At 34.0% G+C, this 15,280-nt stretch overlaps 5 protein-coding genes and 3 non-coding genes across 8 annotated transcripts; 4 read left to right on the top strand and 4 right to left on the bottom strand. All coding sequences in view use genetic code 12, as the record gives it.

Annotated features, from left to right (window-relative positions):
- Positions 1-863: 863 nt before the first annotated feature.
- Positions 864-1,112, bottom strand: RPS27A (ribosomal 40S subunit protein S27A; the record flags this gene model as incomplete). Its single annotated transcript, XM_001526855.1, has 1 exon — positions 864-1,112. One exon carries the CDS (start codon positions 1,110-1,112, stop codon positions 864-866), a length of 249 nt encoding a protein of 82 aa, XP_001526905.1.
- Positions 1,113-3,623: 2,511 nt separating this feature from the next.
- On the top strand, positions 3,624-5,909 carry PVL30_001709 (uncharacterized protein; the record flags this gene model as incomplete). The annotated part of the gene is made up of 1 exon (XM_001526854.1): positions 3,624-5,909. The coding sequence occupies one exon, from the start codon at positions 3,624-3,626 to the stop codon at positions 5,907-5,909; it is 2,286 nt and encodes a 761-aa protein (XP_001526904.2).
- Positions 5,910-6,409: 500 nt separating this feature from the next.
- SSH1 (Protein transport protein ssh1) lies at positions 6,410-8,036 on the bottom strand (the record flags this gene model as incomplete). Its single annotated transcript, XM_001526853.2, has 2 exons — positions 6,410-7,908; positions 8,027-8,036. The coding sequence occupies 2 exons, from the start codon at positions 8,034-8,036 to the stop codon at positions 6,410-6,412; spliced, it is 1,509 nt and encodes a 502-aa protein (XP_001526903.2).
- An 835-nt stretch (positions 8,037-8,871) lies between these two features.
- On the bottom strand, positions 8,872-10,140 carry PVL30_001707 (uncharacterized protein; the record flags this gene model as incomplete). The annotated part of the gene is made up of 1 exon (XM_001526852.2): positions 8,872-10,140. One exon carries the CDS (start codon positions 10,138-10,140, stop codon positions 8,872-8,874), a length of 1,269 nt encoding a protein of 422 aa, XP_001526902.2.
- A 2,703-nt stretch (positions 10,141-12,843) lies between these two features.
- On the top strand, positions 12,844-13,517 carry RIB4 (lumazine synthase; the record flags this gene model as incomplete). The annotated part of the gene is made up of 2 exons (XM_061119251.1): positions 12,844-12,886; positions 13,066-13,517. 2 exons carry the CDS (start codon positions 12,844-12,846, stop codon positions 13,515-13,517), a joined length of 495 nt encoding a protein of 164 aa, XP_060975234.1.
- A 631-nt stretch (positions 13,518-14,148) lies between these two features.
- Positions 14,149-14,222, bottom strand: PVL30_001705. Its single transcript has one exon. It is a non-coding gene; the product is annotated as a tRNA-Asn (tRNA).
- Positions 14,223-15,009: 787 nt separating this feature from the next.
- Positions 15,010-15,082, top strand: PVL30_001704. The gene has a single exon. It is a non-coding gene; the product is annotated as a tRNA-Thr (tRNA).
- A 26-nt stretch (positions 15,083-15,108) lies between these two features.
- On the top strand, positions 15,109-15,181 carry PVL30_001703. Its single transcript has one exon. It is a non-coding gene; the product is annotated as a tRNA-Thr (tRNA).
- Positions 15,182-15,280: the final 99 nt, after the last annotated feature.

The raw sequence follows: 15,280 nt of genomic DNA, 5'->3' as shown, positions 1-15,280 counted from the left end.
CTATAACCTGACACGCTTGTGCCCAAATAGTACTTTTGAACTGGATGAGAAAGCAAAGAATGGGAAATGAAATTTTTTTGAAAATAAGAAAAAATTAGAAGAAACCAACAAAAAAGGAGTGCACTAGTAGACAATATAAGCTAACCGCACTTGATTCAACAACAACAACAACAACCATAACAACAATGGGGTATTTGAGGATTCATTGACTTTAAAAAGTCGCCAAACCCATTCTAAAATTTCTAGTGTCATCATCACAAGACAATAAACTTATGAGCCAAACCGTAAACCTGGAGCAAAAGTATCAGTACATTGAGAAAGTGAGCTCTAGATGATGGAAGACTCTTTTCTTGTCTAATAGACAAAATGTGTTTATGTATGTATGTATGTGAATGAGTGCTTGTGGAAGGAGGGTCAAGGCTGTTATACCGTACCAGCTTAATGTTTCTATTTTCTAATGTTTCTTTCTTACCCAATTTTATTTAATTTGTTATTCATTGAATTCACAATGAAATATCACAACCACTCCAATTGTTTCTCATCTCCGTCATAGTATAGACCAAAAAAAATAGATGAAAAAAAAGAGAAAGACATATGTTATTTCTTTTTTTTTTCAATTTATTCTTCTTTGCTGAATACTCAAGAAATGAAATGTGATTAAATGCCAGTTTTTTATTTATGCAAATTATAGTGGAGAACTCAAAAAAAAAAAGAACTTGAAGAAGCAATAAAGATTTAAAGAAATTGGTTCTTTCTTTGTGCTTTTTTCCTCCTTCTCTTGATTAATTATTCAAACATAACAACCTTTCTCTCTATATATATAAAGATTGTTGTTGATTTTTTTTCAATCTATTTTGTTTCGCTTACTTTCTTCTGAATGATGAGCCTTCAACCAATTTGGCTTTACCACCGGTTGGAGTGCACAACAAGTTTGAGCACTTTTCACAGGCGACAGCTGTTTGTGCGTGGCTAAAGATGGTGACGATGTTGAAGCATCCTGGACACTTGACGTCAACAAAGTATGAGTTTGGCTCTTGTACCAATTTCTTCAACTTGTGAGTTTTCTTTTCAGAAGCTGGGTTTGGGTGTAATAAATCTTGTACTAAAACCATTTTGTCTTGAATTTGTTATGAGTTGATTTAAAATAGTTAGTTGAGAATGAGTTTTTGAAGAAAAAGAATAAAAGTAATGAATATATATATTTATTTATATGGATGTGTATTCTGAAAGTCTTTTTCAATGTTTCTTTATAGAATGAAAGAAAGAAAGAAGGTAGGAAGAAGGGGATGAGAGTTTTTTTTTTTGAGGTTTGAAATTTGATAAGAGAAAGAAAAAAGAAAGAAAAAAAGAAAGAAAAATTTTTCACATTGTTGCGTTTGCCACTTTGACACACACACACAGTGAGACACACAAAAGAGGAAGAAGAAGAAGAAGAAGAAAGAAAAGATAAAGGAAGCTTTAGAAATGAATGAAGAAGAATTTCTCTTCTTTTCTCTTCTTTTCTTTTCTCTTCTTTTCATTTCTTTTCTTTACTCTTCTTTTTCCTTTCTAACAAACAGTCAAACAATGTGTTTTCTCCATTTTTTTTTGTTTTGGCCATCAAATAGGATACCTTTTTTTATTCTTTAATTTCCAATCTGTATATGAAAGGGTAATCTCACAAGACTCTTCAAAATGCGGAATGAAGAGAAAAACAAAGAAAGAGAAAGAAAGAGAAAGAAAAGAAAGGGAAATTTTTTGATGCTTACCTATTTGCACGTGACCTACATTTTGTTTGTCTTTGTCTTTCTCATTCTCATTCTCATTCTCATTCTCTGTTGTGTCTATTAATTATTTGCAACCAATTGGATTTACCATACCTCTTATTCTTTGTCTTCTTTTTTTTTTTTTTTAAATAGAGATAATAAAAAAAACAAGAGTTTAGCAGCACACTGACTTTATACCATTTACATAAAGTATAATTTTATCACATGTAAATTACAAATTGGAGTTGGTATAAAGATTCAAAGAAAAAAAAAAATAAGTAATAACAAAGTAACTGCAGAAAGGCTGTAGAATGTAACACAGAACTACTCAATATAATATAATATAACATAAAGACTTAGCCTTGAACAAGAGAATAATAAAACAATAAAATGATATATGATATAATAATGATTAAATACAAAGTGAGAATATAAGAGAAATATTCAGATTCTGTTTATCAATCGTCTTGGAAAAAGGAGACTGAAGGGTGTGAAGGAAAAAGAAGAAGAAGAAAAAGAAGAAGAAGGGGAGAAGAAGAAGGGGAAGGGGAGAAGGAAGTGTTGGTGGTGATTGAGGGAGGATATATTGATACTTATGACTCTATGACTCTATGACTATGGTTGTTGTGAGTATATAATGAGGGGAAGGGAGGGGAAGGAAGTATAACATTATGTTGATGATAGTTACACTCTCTCTTTCTTCTTATTTCTCCTAACAATAATTTACTGTTGTTGTTTTTGTACGCGTCTTTTTTTTTTTTTTTCTTTTATTTAAGAAATTATTCTTTGCTTGGGATCACTACAATAAAATATAATATATATAAAATATATATAAAATATATATAAAATATATATAAAATATATAGAACGAAAAAAAAAAGAAGAAGGCTAGATTCAGATCTAATGCCAGATTCAAATCTAGACAATAAGATTTGATTTTAGAAAACTAATCTTTACAACAAGGATCAAGTATATAAACACTCTTTCTTGTTTTTGTTTGCTTAAATATAGAGGAAGGTTGACACTCCTCTATTCAAGGTAAGGATGTGCTTTATTTGTTTATATATTGATGTGATTTTGCCATCTTCTACTATTACTCTTTCCATCTTTTCTTAATAAAAAATAAAAAAATAAAATAATAAAAAAAAAAATAATAAAAAAAAATTAAAAATAATAAAAAAATTAAAAAAAAACGTTTATCAACAGAATTAAAAACTCTTCTTTCTGGTCTATTTTTTTTATGTTATCCCTCCAAGAACAACAACAGCAACATCAACAACAACTGAATAAAAAAGAAAAAGAAAAAAAAAGGAGTTTCACTTTTTAATGAGACACCCAGGTTGTCAATCACCCATCCCTTGAACCTCCCCCATTTCAAATAAACAAGGAGAAGGAAAAGAGTATATACTATATATTATATACTATACTATATATACTATACTATACCCAAATAAAATTTAGACTTGGTGGTGTTGCAAAGAAACAAATCAAACCAAAACAAATAATACCAAGGCAATTGTATATATATATATATATATATATAAGTAAAAACATCATTTTTACACTCGTATCAAAGAGATCTTGCATTTTACACTGTTTCTCAACAATATTCAGTTTAGACTGCCTTACCCATCTAGTTTTACAACCTACACAATTGTGGACGGCTTTTCCTATTCAATAAAGAAGCTGTAGAGGTTATCTAAATTTATACTTTACTTTACCTTAAATTTATTATTAAATTTTTAATTTCTAATTTCTAATTTTTTTTTATTTTTATTGATTTTTTGGCAACCAAATTATACTAAAACTAACAACAACATTACCATAACCACCAACATTACCATAACCACTACCACTGCCCCTACCACCACAAGAGAAATGAGTACGGAACATAACAAACAAAGTGACATTGTTTCTGTTACACCGCCGAGTTCAGCAAAAGGACCTCCATATTATAGAAAATCTGTGCTGCCACAAATCACTACCCCTGCTTCATTTACGTCACAGAATCAAGAAACTTTATTCAAATTATTCACTTATACAGTCATTTTATTACCAACACTCACCTCAATCCTCTTTCCCATAAACTCTAATAACATCCCCAGAAACGAACAGATTGGCAACTTCATCATCGACTTATTAACAGTGGTACTCATAAGCTGGGTAGTGAGATTCACAATCGAATGGCCATACAATTGGATGAAACAACTACAAAATACAAAAACAAAGCTTTTGAAACAATTGAAGCCAGAAACGGAAAAAAAAGAAGGATATCGAAACCAACATCGACATGGCGAGATTGACGACAAGGTCATATTGCTAATCAGAAAAATCTCCACTTTTGAAATCATCGCCTTGTTATGCTGCTTGCTCTCCTCCATATTCAGCTCAACCCTACTAATATGGACAAGACAGTACACAATCATTGACCAACAAAGAAAAAAAATGGTTTTCAACAATGTCAATATCGCCTTGTTGCAATTTTGTTCCATTTTCAGAATCATCATCACATTTACTGACCTGTTGCAAAGCTCTTCCTTGAACAACAGTCAAATCAATATCCAAAACTCCGACTTCCAAGGCTGGTTTCAAGACTTGAGGCACTATTTTTTGCCAAATCTAACGAATCAGATCTTGTTGGACCACTTGCAATCTCATAACAAACAATTTGATAAATTGAAATTGGACTTGGCCAGACTAGAATGTGAGTTGCAAGAGAAAACTAGTGCTGATCCCAAACGCATATCAAAACCCATGACTCCACCCATAGAAATCCAACGAACAAGTTATTCAAAAAACAAGAAACTTCAACTGTCACTACAATTGCAGCGGCAACCACATTATTTTGCAAACGCAAAAACCCCTTCAGAACTATACACTAACTCAATCTCGCCATTTCCATTGAACGTATCTCATTCTGCCTCTGCTTGGGCATCGGTCTCGGCCACGGCCTCGCCTTCTTCTTCTACTACTTCTACTACTACTACTTCTTCTTCTTTACCCACACAAACCAAAATCGACCAGTTACAATCTGTTCGACCATCCATAGTTAGAAGAAGATCAACACTTACAATGGGGAAGAAGACATTAAGGACAATCGCCGAGGAAGATGACCACTACACTAATAACAATGTAGATAATAACATTGTTAAAAATCTTAATAATGGTGATAGTAATGGTGATAGTGATGACATTATATTTGAATCTATTAGAACCCCATCGTTTAGTAAATTTGCTACGCCGCCACAAGTGAATCATTCTCAAACACACACATCCTTTTCTCAAAATGTGAGCATGGTCTTGAAATCAATCAAAAATGAAGTCACGCTCCAAGATATATTCAAGAACCCACAAATTGTACGCAAGATCTTGATGAGCGAGATTACTCCTTTAATCAACCAATTGCAATTGTATGATTATGAAATACTAAAGACTTTTTTAGTCGAGGTGATTGACAAATACTTGTTAGGATTGTACGTTGTCGTAATGGAACAATTTTTGGAGGTTACTCGGCATCCAGCTCGGAATATGATGTATGCAATTTACTTTGCATTCGTCGCACTACCAATTTACGGAATCAAGTGCTATTTCAAAATCTTGCTCCTTATTCCCAGACTTGTGTTCCGGTGGACAGTGTTGCGGCCAATAAATTTTATTGGCTTGATAATTTACACCATGGTGTCGATGCTGCCATTTAGAAACTTTCTATCGAGATTGGTCCGTGGCAGCTCAAGAAAGACCAAAACACCATCCTCAAAAATGACAACTACAAATACTTCACTGTTATTACCACCACCATTACCATTGTCATTACCGCCATTACCAAATAAAACTATGCCTAATACAACTGCATCCATATCAAATTTATTACTTGAAAATCTGCCCCGAATCAAGAGTCAATTTACTATGAAGCAGTTCCATTTGTCACCGACCCTTGATAAAGGAGAATTTCCACCGTTGGTATCTTTGGGTGCACCATATCACGAATCTATTAATGACAATAACAACAATCATCTTGCTGGTTCAAGAATGTACAAGTCATCAAATTATGCGCATACTCCATTAATTTCAGTAATGCCTAGTCCTGCGAAACCAACAAAGCTTGCAAGGAAATTCAGATATGACCATAACACAACAGCAGCTTCGTTGTATGATAATAACTAATTCAAGGGAAAAGAATAAAAAAGGAATAAAGAAGGAAAAAAAGTGAAACCCAATATACGAAGTGAAAGAGGGAAAAAAAATCCATGTTTAGTTTAAACTAAATCTCTACGAATATTTATTGTACCCATTAGAATATTACTGGCTAATTATAACTACGCAAATTTTAGTATTAATATAAGTAATAATAATAATGATTTTATTGTAGCATGCATCTTTACTCTTACAATGTAGGAAAGGGTAGCGGTAACATAGTACAATGATAACAACCAGATGATAATGTCCTTCCGATACCTCTACTCAACTCTTTGTCTTCTTCGTCTTCTTCTTCTTCTTCTTCTAATTCTTCTTCTCACCTGACAAAAATGGCGGTGAAAAGTTGAAAAAACAAATGAAAATAAAAACAATAATACTGACAATGACAACGATAATGATAATGATAATAACAACAATAATAATTATGATAAGACATAGGATGCATGGTGCTACCCTCTCACTCCCATCTACTGAAATCCAGAAATGGCGCTTTGGAATTGAGAACCACCAGCTTGTTGATAATCAATCATAAATTCCTCCAAGATACCAAATGCAGAAGACACACCAACAATCGATGCGACATTTCTTCCTAAGCCACCTAAGTAATCACCAGTGACTGCAAGAGCACTCAAGATGAACGCACCAGTTACAGCTGCAGTAGGGATAATCTTTGCAAACTCTTTTGTAATTGAAATGTCTCTTTTACCGGCAATGGAGATTCCTTGTTCCTTGAATTGTTTTGAAATATCTTTTGGAGACGAACCAGCAATGTAGCTCCATTTATAAGCAAACCAGGTTGCCAAACCAACAACTGTAGATGAGTAAATGACAACTCTCAATGGTGAAATGATGGATTGGAGCAAAGTTTGCGATGCAGTGAAAAAGTACAATACACCGGATTTGATGACTAATCTGTTTGAATATGGCTCAACAACATAGTTGGCGAACAAGGTGGAAACGATTGGAGAAGCAGTGAGTTTCACCAATGCTGCTTCAAAGATGAAGCCAAATACTTGCAAGTTGGCAATAACAGTGTATGCAAATAATACGGGCAATCCGCCAGTGTACAATAGTCTAATGGGGAACATTTGGTTCATTCCTCTAACCTTGGTCGATCTAATGGAGATCTCGGTTCTAAAGTTTTGCAACAAGACAACTGCCAAGATCGTAGCTAAAGTAATGTAGAATTGAGTCAAATTTGGTAATTGGACTCTGGTGAATGCATGCCAAATTTGGTTGATTGTTGTTGTAGGGCTGAATATGGAAAAGTTACGCACAAGGTTCAATAATGCACCCAAGCTCTCAAACTTCAGGGTATTGTTGACAACGGGGAACATTTCCAATCCAACAAGTTCGGCTATAAACGAAGTTGCATTTTGTAAGGCAAGAAAAGACAATATGCCCGAACCAAACCCATAGCCTTTATCGAAAATCTCCACAATCAAAGTAAGCACAATTTGCCATGTAAAGATTTGGGTGAAAATGATCAAGTACGACCAGATGGGGACACCGCCTGATCCGCCAACAACTTTGTAGCCTCTAATAACATTGTCATAGTATCCACTATAGATCAAGCCAACAGAAAAGATCAACGCTAAGCCCCAAGCAGTTAATTTCTGACCCAGCTGGAATAATTCTCGGTCATACCTCAACCCCAAATTGATGTTGATCAATTTCAACCCAGCAGCTAATTGCCAGAGAAATGCTGAAGTGATAATTGGCAAAAATCCTAATTCCAACAACGAAGCTTTCTCCATTGCAAATATGGGTCTAATTGAGTAGAATGGGTCAATCAAATGGAATTGGGCATTAGGGATCAATCCATAAAGTGGGATCTGGCCCATGAGATAAATGATTGCAGATCCAACAGTGTAAACGATTTTTTCATCAAATTTGACTGTCTCATAAGGCAATTCCACTTCGGGAAGGATGGGCAAGAAGAACTTGACCAAATCAAGAAGACGAACTAGAACAAAGTTTAATTGTTAGTAACGCTCAATCAAAATACTAAATGCATTCTTATGTATATCCTAATAAACATATATATATATATAGATTGTTTCCAACTTTGGTTGTTAACATACATCCGCTCATTTTTATTTGATAAGAGAAATGAAAAAAGGAAAGGAGGAGTGGGAAATGGAGGAAGAAATGAGTAGAATGGTTTTAATGTTGGTGGTTGTTGGATGCAATTTTATTCTGAATGTTTAAAGAAAAAAAAAATAATAAAAAAAAGTCCTCTCGCTCTCACTCTCACTCTCACTCTCACTCTCACTCCGACGCTATCTTCGTCCAGTCTTTTTTTTTTTAATATTTTTTTTTCCCTTTCTATTTTTTTTTCTTTTACCAGTTCGTTCCGCCTTGCACTGTGGATGCATTGTCGAGTGAGGGTTTAGGACATTGATATTTGCGACAACTACAAGCAAATACTAAACTTAGTGAGGTTGTTATTTGCAACAATCCACATCCAGCTACTTAAAAGCTTTAAGGCACTTATTTTAGGAGTCAACTATTAGGGTCATCTATTAAAGTCAACTATTTTTGCTTGATTGGGTACAAAGTTTCCTAAATTGGGGAATGGAGAAGAAAAAAAAATCAATCTAAGTAATAAATCTATATACTCTAACACTTATATTGAGTTCATTAAATGATCACACATATGAATTAAATTAATGAAAAAAGTGTTTGAACTCAAGTAAAATGTGAGGCTCGAATCCTAAAGACAGAAAGAAAGAAAGCATTCAATAGTGAACACGTCAACTCTATTCTCCGTTTCCAAAATAAGTCTAACAAAAAGACAAGCATAAACCAGAATCAAGACAAAATAATACCTATTCATATGTTTAACTTTTGTTTACTTGTTTGCTTTTTTTGTTTGGTAGTTTCATTTCCACATTACATGTGTGTTATTTATTTGCTGTACATTGCTCTAAAGGTCATTCCAGTTGGTGCTACCACCAAAGCCCACACCACCGCACATAATCAATGATGAGCCCCGTGTAGTACTTGTTTCAGACAAGGCTGTTGCTGGCTCGGCAAATTGATGAGGGTGCATATAGGGATGATTGGTGTAGTTATTGTGGTTATAGTTGTACTCCGGTACATCTTTCTTCAAGTAGTTGATGTAGTCTTTGACTCCAATATTCATCGGTGGCTGGTTATCTTGTTGTAATAATGATGATGACGAGGAAGTCGCTGTTTGTTGGTTATTGCGATCGGTGAGCATAATCAATTTGTAAATCAATTGTTTCAATATTGGTGAGTTTGCGATAATTGTTTCTCTGGTTTCGTTGTCCTTGCTGAGTAGATACTTTTTTATGTCAATATACTTGTGGAATTTCTTAACCTGAGCAATGTCTTCGGGGTTCAAGTATCGGAATAAATCATCGCCATAAAACTCCTTCAAAATCCTTTTGCTTTCGTCAAGCAGTTGTCGCAGATGGTAGGAGCTCTGTACACCCAGAGAATTGAAACTGCCTTCTTCTTCTTCTTGTTGTTGTTGTTGTTGTTGTTTCTCCTTTTCCTCATTTTCCACGTCTTCTTCTAAATTCCAGCTGGCTATGTTTTCATCTAAGTCGCCGCGGCTGGTCATGATATTTGACCGGTGCCAGCTGTTTATCTTGCTTGACAACTTCCCATACTCTTCAGTGTCAGTTTGCGCTCCCTCTTCCTCTTCCTCTTCTTCTTCCTCGTCTTCTTCCTCGTCTTCTTCCTCGTCTTCTTCCTCGTCTTCTCTTGAGGTGTTTGTAAGAGATAGTATGTCTGACTCGTTGTTCATGGCAGCACTTGATAAGGAATTTGTCTTTGGGTTGAACAAGACATACAGTGTTGTTGAGGCTGTTCTTCCGGAGTACTCGCCATCTAGTGGAATATCTAAATCATCATAATCGGAAAGGATGCTAGTTGTGGTTTTTGTCTCATACTCTGTGAGCTTCTTCTTCTTCTTGTTGGTACTTGTCTTTTGCTTCTTTTGTCTCAGATTATTAGTCGCAATCTTTTGATCAAGTTCGTCTTCTCCTGCTGCATTGTTGTCATAAGCGTTGCCGTAGTCGTAGTCGTAGTCATAGTCGTTGTCGTAGTCTACGGTGTTTGTGTGGTTGGCTAATGATGCTTCTGCTTCAGTGGACGTTGATGTTGGTGTGGGAATTGTTGTTGTTGCATGTAGCTTGAATAGCTTGAATCTAGGGTTAATTGACATACTGTTATCTTTTTGTATATCAAATGTAAATATGTTAGTGTGTGTATGTGTAGTTTATAATGAAAAGGGTAGTGAGAGTATGAGGAAAGTGTGGCAAAACAAGTTTGTCTCCTTCTTACTTTGTATTTGTATTTGTATTTGTAGTTTAGTAACGCAGTATAAGTTTCTTGATAAAGTGTTGAATGTTGTGTGTTGAAATCTCTTTGGTTATCTTAACAAGTCTATGCGTAACTGTGGTTCTGGTAATGGTGTCTTTTCTTGCCTCTTTATATGTACGTATAGTTGCTTTTCACTAAATCCCAGCTTTGAACTGTAACCCAAAAAAAGAAAAAAGAAAAAAAGAAAAAAAGATAAAAGATAAAAAATGTGGAATGTGGCTGTTGTATTATTTTGTTGTGTAATCTCTGTAGTGTCTCACTTTGTCCCTTTTTGATCGTATGAAAAAAAAGGAAAAGAAAAGGAAAAGAAATTACATTCTACATAGTAAGCCTACAAGTACTCTTTACAATTCTTTCCAACTTGAAGAGGATCTGTCTTATCAGAATGTTGTTGTAGAGAAGAATACAAGTTGTGTTGAGCAAGCTTGAAGTATACACATGGGGCATGCTTAAAGGAAAGATAAGATAAAGAAAACCCAAAAATAAAAAAATAAAATAAATAATAAATAAAATAAAAATAAAAAATAAAATAAAAAAATAAAAAATAAAAAAGAATCAAATGACCAAACTGACCAAACTGACCAAATTGACCAAACTGACCAAACTGACCAAACTGACCAAACTGACCAACCTGACCAAACTGACCAGACCAACAAATATTGTCCATCTCTTACCATAAACGATCCATCCACTTCTTTTTTCCCACCTTCTTCTCCTCTATCACATAACTCTATTTTCTTGTATACTTCTCTAAGTCAGAGTAGAACACGTAAAACTCAAGCTTTGTCTTCTTGTTTCCACACACATACACACACCAATGTCGTGTCACTTGCCCCTCCCTTTTTGCTTGCTCTTGTTTCTTCCCCCCCCCCTCTCTCTCTCTCTCTCTCTCTTTCTCTCTCCCTCTCTTTCTCTCACTCTTGCATCCAATCAACCGAACTTCGGAATTATGTTGGGAAATTCCAGCTCTCCTCTGCTCCTTGTCCTCCCCCCCCCCCCCCCCCCGGCATGTAGCAAACTCCGCTAATGCAATTCCGTTGACTCTCCCCCTCCCTTCCTTCCCATAGGTCCAACTGTACCATTATTTTTTTTTATTTCCACTTCTATATTTTATTATCACATCCGATGTATGCAAATGACACTTTGAAACACCAGAATGTAAATATCATCTTACTATACAGATTAAGTGGCTTATTGCGATCCGGAATATCTTCCTAACCATCTACAACTTTTACCTTCTTCCTTTTTGCTTTCAAATAGAGAACAGTCCAAAAATAGCCCAAAAACTTGTCTTTTTGTTTACAATTCTTTTCTAAAATTTGGTCCAGTAAGAATAAACATGAACAAATGAATGAACAAAAGAAAAAGTAAACCTACCAAAATATAGACAGAGATGTTTCTATATCTCTATATAAAATCCACATCTTCTTGGTCTTGAATCTAACTCACACAAACACACACACATAAACATCTCATATGCCTAAAGTCTACCACGTCTGTTTCGCTTCATCTTTGTTAGTACTATGAACATAATATAATAATAATAATCAAAAAAGCCAATAGTAAAAAAGCTGGCCAATTCAAAACAAAAAAACAAGCATTGAGATAAGGAAAACTCTATGGCTCAACTCTAATCAGATAGGGGTGAAAGACTATTTTGTTGTTTGTTTTGTATAATCAATTTACACTTGTATCATTTGAAAAATAAAAACATATCATCATTTTAAATAAAATAAAAAATTTAAGTAAAAAGTTGAACACATCAAAGAGCTTTCCATTCTCAATCCTCATTAAATTCTTTTTCAAAAATAGAAAAAAAACAACATACCATTGTGATCAAAAAACCAAAAACCAAAAACCAAAAACCAAAAAGAAAAAAGAAATGATCAGACTTCGTCGCATACGTAAACAATAACACCGAGTAATGGGTGCTCGTCGTCCACATATCTGAGGAAAGCTTTCATATTCTTTGAATCTTGAGGGATGCGTCGCTTAGTCTCCGATTCGGGCACTCCTATGACAATAACTCATGGCTTTGATGGTTAATTCATTTTTGTTACCAAAGGCCCCCTTTGTTCCAAGGATAAAGCAGTGAAAAAAACAAAAGAAGCAAAAGAATCAAAAGTGAAAACTAAACCAATTTCAATTTTTTAAAAGAAAATAGAAGAATGAAAAGAAAAAATTTTACCTACTTGTTCTTGTTCTCTTTTTTGTTCTTGTTGATTTTTCCGCATCATGGAAGAACCAAAAAAAAAAAAACACTCATTCTCTTCTCAATAAAAGATTCGTGTCACAAATACGGATATAGTCCTGCATGTAGATACCCCCTCTCCAACGTATTCCGATACTCCAGACTTTTTTCATTTTCATTTTCATTTTCATTTTTTTTTTGTCTCATGAATTCACCAACACTGATTTATAAAACTCGATTCAAAACCTCACTTCTGTCATATTTACTTGCTTCCTCCTTTTACCTATTCCCTTAACTTTCTACTTCTTTTTTTTCCTGTTGTAAACTATTATAAACTCAGCTGATATATACAAAATGGCTGTCAAGGGACTTGGTGAAGTAGACCAAAAATACGATGGTATGTTCATAAACACCACTATATCATTCACCAAAACCACTAATTATTTTGCTGATGATGATTATTATTATTATTGTTATTATTATTGTTGTTATGCTCACTTTTATTACTTGGGGCGTAATTTATTCTAAGATTATGACTGACATTCAATAGATTTACTAACAGCAACCCACCTTCAGGATCCAACTTGAGAATTGGTATTCTCCATGCGAGATGGAACAAAAAGATAATTGATGCCCTTGTGCAAGGTGCCGTGGCAAAATTACAAGAATTTGGTGTTAAATCAGAAAACATCATTATTGAAACCGTGCCCGGATCATTTGAACTACCATTTGGTTCCAAACTATTTTATGAAAAACAAAAGAAGTTGGGCAAACCACTCGATGCTATAATACCAATTGGAGTATTGATTAAAGGCTCAACAATGCACTTTGAATACATCTGTGACTCAACAACTAACCAATTGATGAAATTGGGCTTCGAATTGGGTGTACCTGTTATATTTGGTGTTTTGACATGTTTGACCGAGGAGCAAGCAGAAGCCAGAGCAGGGCTAATTGAGGGCAAAATGCACAACCATGGTGAAGATTGGGGTGCTGCAGCTGTGGAAATGGCAACCAAATTTAAATAAATTCAAAAAATAAATAAAAAATAAAAATGGAGAGACATTGCTAATTCTGTTGAAAAAAAAGAAAACAAATAAAAGAAGAAGAAGAACAACAACAACAACAACGACGGATATTTTCGCAAATATAGATCTATTTCAGATATATATAACATCTTATATAGAAAATGAGGAATCGATTCATCATATAAAGAATTATAAGAAAGAAAGTAAGTAAGAAAGAAAAAAAGAAAGCAGACTTACTTATAGAATGAATAAAAGAGTAGAAGATACTGTAGTGGGAATATCAATGTGTGTGTATACATATATATATATATATATATACAAATATATTCAAAAGTTACCTTTCCCAAATCGCAAGACTGGTGAATACCATAATAAGAAAAGAGAAGAAAAAAAACTAGAATTCTTTGTATACTAATTTTATTGAACTATACCAACATATACAAAATATTTGCAAAAATAAAAAAAAGGAGCCCCATGAAAAACTCAATTCCATTCTGGAAACAGGAGAAATCAATACTTCTTCTCTAAATATAAAGGACTAATCAGAAAAGACCAGTGCATATTTAGGAACCTAAAGATAAAAAAAAATATGGAATGATCAACTTGTAAAAGTTGAAGAAAAAAATAAAACCGACCAGAGTGAGGATCGAACTCACGATCTTGAGATTAACAGTCTCACGCCTTAACCAGCTTGGCCATCCAGTCGTATTTGTTGGAATTGCAAACATGCATAATGTACACATTCAAGTAGTCAAATAGTAAAGACCACGGCTAAAACTCTATCTAAACATGTATTTACTTTGTTTTAGCTTAAATTACATTTCTATATACGCTGTGCCACGAACCAAAAAGAAAGAATAAAAAAAATAAAGGAACGAGAAAAAAGGAGTGAGAAAAATTGAAAAGAAAAATTGAAAAGGTTCTTTGTAGAGTGTGCACTTTATACCAACAACTAATCTTCCTTTCATCCTCGATTGATATGTACTTTGGAAAAAAATAAAATATCGACAATCAGATTACCAATGTATTTTACATTTGAGCTACTGTTGAAGCTGTTCACGCATTAAGTACTTGTTAAAGAATGGGATACACTAAAGAAATTTTGGAATAATTAACAAGAGGAAAAAAAAAATGAAAAGAAAAAGAGCACTATATGTATAATTATTTTTCCACATTTTGCAACCAAATTTACGTGAAATACACAATAGGAAAAAAAAAACACTTGGATTAAAATCCAACAGAATAACCATCGATTCAAAGGCAACAACTACAAAAATGAACCTTTCTCCAATACGTGTACAAACTAATGAAATTAAACTCTAATGCTCAAATCACATAAACGACATCTTCTTGTTGGTGAAGCGTTTTATTAGTATTATTTTACTTTTTTTTTTCATTTCCTCAGTAAGATCTATGGCAGTCTTTTTTTACCCTATTTTTTTTTAAACTCTTATTTCAGCTAAAACATGCCACCCTCTTGCATTCAAGAAAAGCTCTTATGGCCAAGTTGGTAAGGCACCTCACTAGTAATGAGGAGATCGTAGGTTCGAATCCTGCTGAGAGCATTTCTCATTTTCATTCAAATCTATACGCTCTTATGGCCAAGTTGGTAAGGCACCTCACTAGTAATGAGGAGATCGTAGGTTCGAATCCTGCTGAGAGCAATTTGAGATTTCATTTTTTTATTTTTTTCACTATTATTTAAAATATCTCTATTAAGGATATATCTCTTTTTTATCCTTTTTTTTTAGTTACTTACCAGT

This window comes from Lodderomyces elongisporus, chromosome 2 (assembly GCF_030384665.1).
Source record: "Lodderomyces elongisporus chromosome 2, complete sequence".
NCBI lineage: Eukaryota > Fungi > Ascomycota > Pichiomycetes > Serinales > Debaryomycetaceae > Lodderomyces > Lodderomyces elongisporus.
The sequence above is the reverse complement of the archived record's forward strand: the minus strand, read 5'-3'. Positions and strand labels throughout refer to the sequence as shown.